The sequence below is a fragment of the Notothenia rossii genome (assembly GCF_949606895.1).
Source record: "Notothenia rossii genome assembly, chromosome: 4".
NCBI lineage: Eukaryota > Metazoa > Chordata > Actinopteri > Perciformes > Nototheniidae > Notothenia > Notothenia rossii.
Genome location: NC_136902.1, coordinates 91628087 through 91638513, shown reverse-complemented (window position 1 = coordinate 91638513; position 10427 = coordinate 91628087). Strand labels below are relative to the sequence as shown.

General features: G+C 41.0%; 1 protein-coding gene across 1 annotated transcript in view; it reads left to right on the top strand.

The window, feature by feature from the left end:
* chrd (chordin) overlaps positions 1-10427 on the top strand; it is a 28865-nt gene that overhangs the window by 15314 nt on the left and 3124 nt on the right. Inside the window, exons 11-18 of the mRNA XM_079673891.1 lie at positions 3012-3118; positions 3415-3694; positions 4543-4784; positions 5242-5355; positions 6487-6678; positions 8425-8518; positions 8665-8712; positions 10222-10325. Coding sequence (XP_079530017.1) covers positions 3012-3118; positions 3415-3694; positions 4543-4784; positions 5242-5355; positions 6487-6678; positions 8425-8518; positions 8665-8712; positions 10222-10325 — 1181 coding nt within the window. The remainder of the gene's footprint in view (positions 1-3011; positions 3119-3414; positions 3695-4542; positions 4785-5241; positions 5356-6486; positions 6679-8424; positions 8519-8664; positions 8713-10221; positions 10326-10427) is intronic.

The following is a 10427-nucleotide window of genomic DNA, read 5'->3' as shown; positions in this document are numbered from 1 at the left end:
TACTTTTGGGTTTCTATAACTGAAGAACTGGCGTTACTTGATTACGAAAGATACATCACAAAAAAGTCAAAGTTAGGTTTACAATAACTGTTAAAATTAGTATGAAATCTAGCAGACTAACGACATGACTGTCTGTAACGCCCACCGAGACATGTGATGTGTGACTTTTGGGGTATATCAATTAAATTGTGTTCGATTAGATCGTTTTGTTAAAGAAAACTTAAAAGTGAAGTGAAAAATAAGTCAAAGTTTGGGCCAAAAATAACAACGAAAGTGCAAAAGTTACCTGACAAATAATCAGATTAAAATACCTACAGAGGAAGGTGTGAAAAATTCGATAATGCTTTGGTTAGATTAACAACATGATCAGCATATCTTCAGTACCGAAGTTACATTACCAATAAGTCAATGTAAGCGTTAAAATGACCGTAACGGTAGCTTTAAATCAGTACAAAAGCTCAGTGAAGATTTGGGTTAGCGAACAAGAAATGGCATTACTTACGTACGAAAGTTATTTGATAAAAACAGAAACAATGTTAGGGTTAGGGTTAGGTATTATTTGGGTGAAAATGACTGTAGATGTGGCGTTAATAGGCCTGTCACGATAATTAATTTTGTTGGGCGATACATTTTTCTGGAAATTATTGCGATAAACGATAATATTGTCGGCACCGTTTTAAGACCATTTTAGACATAATGATAATATATAATAATAATTCAAGTACATCCTTTCAAACATAACTTTTTATTGAACATTCAACATTGCAAATGAAATGGGAAATAATATTAAAATATATTAATTAATAAATAAAACAAATTAATTAAATTATAATAAATAAATTAAATCACACACAACCAAAACAATAAATTAAATAGAGTCAGGCTGGAAAACATATATATATATATATATATATATATATATATATATATATATATATATATATATATATATATATATATATGAGAGAGAGAGCTTTATAAATAAATAAATAAATATGAGCACACATTATCTCACACGCACAAAAAAACTCCTTAAAACAACAGTCAAGTGTTCAGTCCACTGTCAAAGACCCAGATGCCTCAACAGGCCATATCCAAATCAGTTTTTCTAAGTTTTCGAGCACGGAACACCAACATGTTTGCATTGTCGGGCGGGGCTCTCCATCTCCAGCTGCCGTGTTTGCTCCCAGCTGGAAAAACGGAATGGGGTGGTTGTGTTTTAGGTGTAGTTTAAAATGCGTGGTATTACCTGCTTTTGTCGCTACCTTTTTTAAACCAATGTGACACACCGACCGGCTCATTCAAATCCGTAGGTTCGCCTCGTTGATTTGGTTTGAATCCAAAATACTGCCACACCGGAGAATCGAGATGTGTAATTCCATTTCACTTTAAATTCCCCGCGAGTAAGTCACACGTTGTCTCCCGCTTTTCGCTATATTATTAATTTGGCTGCTACGCTGCTGCACGTGCACGCGGAGTGTCCTGTGTGTCAGCCCCGCCCCTCACAGCGCGCCTGGCAGCCACAGCGCTCCAGGCTAAAATGCTGGTCACATCTTTATGTAAACGACAATTTATCGAGCTCAGAAAAGTTATCGAGTCCATTTTTACTTATCGTACGATAAGTCAATTTATCGATTATCGCGGCAGGCCTAGGCGTTAATATAAGTATGACAGTTACCAGACAAAAATATATTTTCCAAGGAGAAGCAATGGATGGGAACATTCTGCTTCATACCATGGAGGTGGTATCAAACACTGCAGAGGAAACAAACAAACACTTAGAAAACATTTATTGAGTTGTTGTTGATGTGTGCGAGCCCATCTGTGTCTCTCTTCCCATCGTCATCTGTAAATACTTATCCTGTCTGTCTCCGTGCTTTCAAGTCTTATCGATGGGGGGAACACCGTGTTTAGAGATTTGTTTGGTGGCCCACCAACACTGTGTATGCACGAGAGAGACACAAAGCAAAAAGAGGGCTTGCTTGGGAATGCTGTCTGAAAGCGTTAAAGCGTGCACACATGGTCTTTCCCTGGGACGCATGTTTGAACATCAAGGTGTCCTCGGCACTTTGAAGGACACTTTCATTGTCTCCCCACACGCGAGACCGTGCACGCAAATATGTAAAAGATGTGTTTTTTTCAGTCCGAGTCCAACGCGCCAAGGTCACTGAGCCGTGATTAACAGCTTGACGTTACGTGTGAAGAATTCAAAGCCAACACACTGCTCTCCGTCTCCTTCGCTCTCCTCTCTTCCTTCCCTTTTTCTGTCTTCATGTCGATTTCTGAATTCTTCTCTGTTTCTCATTCCCCCCTTTCCCCCCCCCCAATCCAATCTTTTTTAAGCCTCCTGCTGCATTCAACAAGGGTTAGCTCATAGTCAGGCTTAACCTTGGGTGGGTTTTCTTCTTCTTCTCGTGTGTGTGTGTGTGTGTGTGTGTGTGTGTGTGTGTGTGTGTGTGTGTGTGTGTGTGTGTGTGTGTGTGTGTGTGTGTGTGTGTGTGTGTGTGTGTGTGTGTGTGTGTGTGTGTGTGTGTGTGTGTGTGTGTGTGTGTGTGTGTGTGTGTGTGTGTGTGTGTGTGTGTGTGTGACTGTGTGTGTGTGTGTGTGTGTGTGTGCGTGCGTGCGTGTGTGTGTGTGTGTGTGTGTGTGTGTGTGTGTGTGTGTGTGTGTGTGTGTGTGTGTACGCCTCCTGATTAGTGGTTCAATTGAATCTGTCCGTTCGATGATGAGTCTCAGGGTGAAGGGAAGACATTATGTGGCTGCAGAACGTGAGGGAATGCAATGCCTCCTTCCTTCCTCCCCCCTTTCCTCCCTCCTTTCCTCCCCTCTTAAAGCCAAACCAGCAAATGTTAACATGACAGGAATCATTGCCTCATCTCGCATGCTACTACAGAGCAAGAGGGGGAAACTCCACGGGGAGAAGTGATGGTTTTCAGAAAAGTCATTTGAACCGGAACGCTCGCTCCAAAGTGGATTTTTTGATATTAATCTGTGTTTTTGTTTTGCTGCAGCTATTCAGAGCGTGATGTCCAGCGGTGACGCTCTGACGCCGGGGAAGACGGGCGGCGTGGGGTCGGCCATCTTTAACCTCCATGATAACGGCACGCTGGACTACCAGGTACGCATCTGTACCATGTTGGATTTTGTTTTATGACGACACTTAACTTGGAGATGATCTACATGACAGATAATATTACAGAGTTATAAGGAATATATTTTATTCCATTCTGTAAACAATCCAGTGCCTCTTAAATGGTTACTTAAGAAAGAGTAGACAACATGTAAACTTTGCCTAAAATGTGTGTTTTTTTCAAAGGAAACATGAAAAAAACAAGTTAAGGGGAAACAAACAATCCAAAGCTTGAAAGGGTTAAATCCTCGCTTCCTCCTGACCTCTGACCTCTTCTCCTCCAGGTTCAGGTGGCAGGTCTCTCCTCTGAGTTCCTGGGTCTCACCATCGAGCTGAAGCCCCGACGGAGGAACAAACGCTCGGTTCTGTACGACCTGACTCCAGAATACGACCTGACGTCGGGCCGGGCGCAGGGCAGCTGGAGCCGACTGGAGGCCAGGCACATCCACATGCTGCTGCAGAACGAGCTGTTCATCAACGTGGCCACCAAGCACAGCCAGGAGGGGGAGGTCAGGGGTCAGATCAGAGCCCTGCTGTACAGCGGACTGGAGGCGCCTAGACACGGTGAGATACTTGTATTTACTTCCACATCTCCTTAACATCAGAAATGGAGAAAGTACACACATCCTTTACTCAAGTAGAAGTACAGATACTGGTGTTTAAAAATACTCTGGTGAAAGTAGAAGTACTGACTAAACTTCTTTACTCAAGTCAAAGTAAAGAGGCTTTGAAATGTACTTCAGTAAAAAGTACCCATAACTAGCAGCTGTTTTAAAGAGTACCTGACCTCCCTTTATATGAATAGAACAATAATGTCATTGTTAGCTAATGAATGTTTCCATGGTGACCAACGGCAACATGACAACGTTTTCATTGGTCCCTCTTCTTTAGAGAAGACCAGGAAATGATGGATACACGGATCGTGTTCAAATCAATAGGCACGCAATGACTCTAAATAATAATGATCAAGCCACCAAACACACATTCAAACTAAAGGAACCAGCCTGTTTGGAAAATGAGAGAAGTAGAAAGTACAGGTATTTGAGTTCAACATGTAAGAAGTAGAAAGTACAGGTATTTGAGTTCAACATGTAAGAAGTAGAAAGTACAGGTATTTGAGTTCAACATGTAAGAAGTAGAAAGTACAGGTATTTGTGTTCAACATGTGAGAAGTAGAAAGTACAGGTATTTGTGTTCAACATGTAAGAAGTAGAAAGTACAGGTATTTGAGTTCAACATGTAAGAAGTAGAAAGTACAGGTATTTGAGTTCAACATGTAAGAAGTAGAAAGTACAGGTATTTGAGTTCAACATGTAAGAAGTAGAAAGTACAGGTATTTGTGTTCAACACGTAAGAAGTAGAAAGTAAAAAGTAATTGACCCTCTCCCTCTCTCCTCCCTCTCTCCTCTCAGAGCTCCCCACCCCCCTGGCGGGTCACTTTGTCTCCCCCCCGGTGAGGACGGGTGCTTCGGGCCACGCCTGGGTGTCAGTGGACCGTCAGTGCCACCTTCACTATGAGATCGTGGTGACGGGGCTCAGCCGGACGGACGACCTGACGCTGAACGCTCACCTGCACGGCCTCGCTGAGATCGGAGAGCTGGACGAGAGCAGCGCCACGCACAAGAGGCTGCTCACCGGATTCTACGGCTCACAGGTACACACGCTTTGTATATTGGAATTTAGACAATTTTAACATATTGTTCTCGTTAAATATTGTATATTGTGCAATTTTTTTTACATAAGTTGAAAGGTTTTTATAGATATTTAATTGTGTTTTTACTGGACATTTTTTCTTTAACTTCTATTTTTTTAATTGATATTTAATTGAAGTGTATTTTATTTTTAACTTCTTCTAATTATATAGGTTATCATTTTATTATATTTTTGATTTCTATTGCACTTTTTTAACTTCTTATATTTGTGAAAATATTTTCATTTTATTGCACATTTAAAAACAACTTATTATGTTCATATACATATTAGATGTATTTATTTAATCTATGAATTGCATATTTTTAATCTAACTTCCTAACTTCATCCAAACAGTTAATTGTATTTTATTTAATATTTTATTTAATATTTCATAACGCACGTTCCCTCCTCTCCTGCAGGCTCAGGGCGTTCTGAAGGACATCAGCGTGGAGCTGCTGCAGCATCTGGACCAGGGCAGCGCCTTCATCCAGGTCAGCACCAAGACCAACCCCCGAGGGGAGATACGAGGACGGGTACGTACACAACGCCTCTAAGAAATCACTATTTCACTTGAAGCAGGCGTGGAAAACATCTTAGCGTAGAATATTGATATGTTGGAGGAATAACAAGTATTTGAAGAAGACGATAAACTGCAGAGAATTGGGGACGGTTTGTAAAAACGTAAAACAAGCATGACAGAAACCATTTTACAACCACAGCACGTCGTTCTCCTTTTACAAGAGAACCATTTAACAACCATTACACGATACAAAGGTAGCAGTGTCAGAAACAACCGGGAAGGGATTACAGCGTGTTGTGCTCAAACTTTTGATTCAATACAAACTGAAATATGTACATGACACAGGTAAGGAAACTAAAACTAAAATGCATTAATTAAACACACACACACACACACACACACACACACACACACACACACACACACACACACACACACACACACACACACACACACTCACACACACACACACACACACACACACACACACACACACACACACACACACACACACACACACACACACACACACACACTCACTTTAACTGGCAGGTGGGTGGTAGACACACAGTTGTATTGTGTTCAGAGGGACAATTACACAAAAACACATTTGCAGCTTTGCAGGTGTGGAGGTTAAATAGTTATTTTACGCTACGATAACGATAACAACACACACACACACACACACACACACACACACACACACACACACACACACACACACACACACACACACACACACACACACACACACATTTACACACACAGAAGAGTCCAGCTGTTTTAATAGCAAACACATAATCTGCTCCCTGCAGGAACAATTACAAAGTCAGCATGAGAGCAGCCGTAATAAGTCAGGTGTGGCCGACGAAAGCTCCTCACCGCCTTTTCTCTTCCCCCCACCTCTCTTTCACATTTCCTCCACCTTTCCTCCACCTCTCTTTCACATTTCCTCCACCTCTCTCTCACATTTCCTCCACCTCTCTTTCACATTTCCTCCACCTCTCTTTCACATTTCCTCCACCTCTCGTCTGAATGTTACTGATACCGTCTGTTGCACCATCGGGAATGCTTGGAATGACAATAAAGGAATCTGATCTAATATTATCCCCACCCTCCATCTCCCTCCCTGTTTTCTCTGCAGGTCCACGTGCAGAATAACTGTGAGTTAGGGACCCGGGGGGAGATGGAGGACTCTGAGTTCGACGACCTGTTTGTGAAAGACCCCGAGGAACTGAAGAAAGACCCTCACACCTGCTTCTTTGAGAACCAGCACCAGGCCCACGGCTCCCGATGGACCCCAAACTACGACCGGTGCTTCTCCTGCAGCTGCCAGGTAAACACACAACAACTATTCAACTCGAAGCAGATGTTAAAAAATGTTTTAGGATAGAATACGGATATTTAGGGAAGAATAGAAGATAATGGAAGAAGTACTCAAATATTTTACTTAAAGGTCTAGAAAGATCTCATGAACTTCCCCACTCAATCTATCAAGACCCGAGCAGTTCTGGTAAGGCACAGGCCGGCGCATACTGCCAATGGAATCCCTCACCATATGAACTCTGACCCCTGGAGTGTAAAAGTGAAGAGGCACAACGCAACTACGTACATGCACTCTCCTGAAACAGTAAGAAGTGAGAAACAGGAATATGCACTCCAAGTCATTTCCCTGTAGACTAGGGTAACCATTAAGACCAAGCGTAAAGAACAGCGGTCAGCAGGCCCCACGTTTAAATTATTTATTTATTTTTATCTAATTTAAATTTTAATCCTAATCTTGATTTTTCATTTAATTTTAATATTTTAAATATTTTTTTAATTCATAAATTTTTTAACACATCATCAGTTGTGGACCTCGGGCTCATCGAGTGTTTCGGCCATTATCACAAGACACTCACCCCAGGAGGGCCCTGTCGGGGTGATCAAATCCCGCAGTGTGTATCTTTGACAATTGGAGTTAACCATGCATACAAAAATACTTTAAGTACCAAAATATAAACCGTTTCAGAATTAAGTAATTTGCATGTGCACTTAAGTGCTTTGGTAGATGTAGAAGATAATGGAAAAAGTACTCAGATCTTTTACTTATAGGTAAACGTATCAATACTGCAGTCAAATCACGCTCAGTTACAAGAAGAAATCCTGCATAAAAAATACCAAAATAGAACCCATTTCAGAATACGTATACTTTATGTGTACTTAAGTGCTTTGGTAGATGTACTTAAATTCCAACACTGCGAAAAAGCAGTAAATACATGTATTTGCTAAAGCTTAAAAGAAGCTGAAGTACAGTTTATAAAACGTACAGCGGTTGAAACTTCTAAAGAATAACGATTTAACTTAAACCAGATGTTACAACATTTGTTTTGGATAGAATATAGATATTTTAGTATTCAAAGATAATAAAAGAAAAAAGAATATCATGGAAGAAGTACTCAAATCTTATACTTATAGGTAAAAGAAGCAACACTGCAGTCAAAAAACACTTTAAGTACCAAAGTATCACCCATTTTAGAATAAAGTACTTTACATGTGTACTGAAGTGCTTTGGTAGATGTACTTACATTCCAACACTGCGAAGAGGCAGTAAATAAATGTGTTTGCTAACAAGACACTGATGTATATAAAACGTCCAGATGTTTTACACATCGTTTTGCACGCTTCGTCTGCAACCAGGCAGGTTTAAAAGTGAAAATGTTGCACGACAATTGAAAGACAGGCTTTATTTGGATAGGCTGAGCACCTAGTGGGAAGCTAATACTTACTTTCTGACCTAAAAACACTTAAAGTGACTCATTAACAGCTTTGAGCTTGGATCAAAACCTCACACTGCTAAGACTACTTATCGAACTCCACCAATCAGGAATGCCCAACTTCTGAAGTTCGTGAATTTCCACGTAGTAAACAGGATCTGGTCCCCGTGCTAGTTCTGGCTTAGTTGATCAGGATGCATTTATTTGGCACTAAATCCAAGAGAAGTCCTGAAGGATCGTTTGTTTACGCCCCTCGGTTACTTCTGAATTGAGTTTGTCATCGTACGTCGCACATTGAACAGACTCCTGGTGCTTTCTTCCTGCAGAAGCGAACTGTAATCTGTGACCCCGTCATCTGCCCGGTGTTGACCTGCTCCAAAACCCTCCAGCCCGAGGACCAGTGCTGCCCAGTCTGTGACGGTGAGAAGAAGACATTAGAAGCCTTTGAAATATCCAGCTTGTAGTCCTTGAGATGCTTTGAGCTGCTCGGTGTGAGCCACGTATTGGGGCAGATTCTCCGCAGATGTTGAAAGCTAATTGTTCCATTTCTTCTTCTTCCTGTTCAGAGAGCAAAGACGTGACGGCTCCTGACAAGGTGGAGGAGAATCCTGAGGGTAGGTCCAGCTCTCCGTCTCTCTCCTTTCCTCTTGTACTGTTTCTTTCTCCATGTCTGGACTGTTTTACACGAGTTCAATGCCTACATCAGAAATCAAATAGCTCTTAATAATACATTTACATCTCATAAACAATTCTGAATGTAGTTTAAAGCTCTGCTCTCTGATGTCTTTCATACATCAAGATGTGTCCCTGGTTTCAGGAGACTCACAAAGTGTAAGGAAACAAAACCCTCTCTTTTCCTCCGTACCCACGTCTCTAAAAACGGGGGAACAACGGAGCTGATCCAGAGTTGCGTCCGATATGACGTTATTTACATTGTTCTCATTCTAAGGACCCAAAATCAGCGTTTTTCTAACAGGGCTTCAATAGAGGGATATGAGGGATGTCTAAAATGTAGGGAGGGGTACCGAGCCCCGGTATTAAACGGGCCCCGGGGCTGAATTATTAAAGACCGTGGTACCGTTAAGCTGCAACGTTATCGGTCTTTTTATCGGTACTGGAGAGATGTAATAAATATATGTCTTATGTATTATTGCTACACAAACATTAGATTGCAGTTTTTGTATCGCCAACTCCGTTTCTAATATGCAAAAAGACTACAACATGCGTCTATGATGTATTTTTAGTATTTTCGATCTTTCCAATCTAGAGAGAACGCGCTCCGAGGTGTGGTTAAACTTTACCCGTCTCGATGCTCGTTACCTAAAGTGCAATAAGAGTTTATCATGTAAGGGCGGTGACACGAGCAATTTGTCTAAACATTTAGCTAAAGTGCTCCACATTCAGACGGAGGAATGCACCGGGTTCGACTGTCTTTCTAGCAGCTCTGTAGCCCCATCCACGAGTAACGTTTCCACGTCAGGTGTTATGTATGCTAGCAGCAACACACGGAGTTAACTACATTATACAAACATGGGTTAATGATTAGAGGTAACTGAGTTATTTATTTAGTTAAAGTTTCAGCTATTCTCTTTACAGTTCTGTCTTCAGATTATTTAATATGATTTGTTAAAACATTGCTGTTTCTTTTGATGTGAAATATTATTTATTTAATTTAAATAAAAAGCAATGTTAGTTTTGTTCACAATTTGTTTAGTTAGTTTACCGTATTTTTTTCTCCAAAAGAACCGATAAAAGTACCGTTAAAAGACCGGACCGATAAGCGGTATCGATAAAAGTAGTAGTACCGTTAAAACCTTAACGATACCCATCCCCACTCAAATGCATGATCTGTTTGGTATTTTGAGCAAAACACGTCATAGACATGTTTTTATATATTTGTATCTGAGAGCCATAATGTATTCCTAAAAATAGCGTGATAGGAAACCTTTAAAACATATACTTGTGGCCCAAATCCTCCATGTGTGATTTAGTGCTATAATGAAAAGGGATTGCATTTCAATACCTCTAACGTTTATAAATAAATGCAGCCCAATGCATTTCTCTCTAAAGTTCAAACTACCTTTCTTTCTGACTGTAACCGTTTTTCCCGCTCTTTCTGTCAGGTTGCTACTTTGAAGGAGACCAGAAGATGCATGCTCCAGGAACAACATGGCATCCCTTCGTGCCGCCCTTTGGATATATTAAATGTGCCGTGTGCACTTGCAAGGTAAATACACATGAACAAACACACACTCACATCTGGAGGGGTTTGGCTTTCCAGGAACCCTTAATGCATCGTTGGTCTTTTACAAGGCTGCAAAGAAGCTAG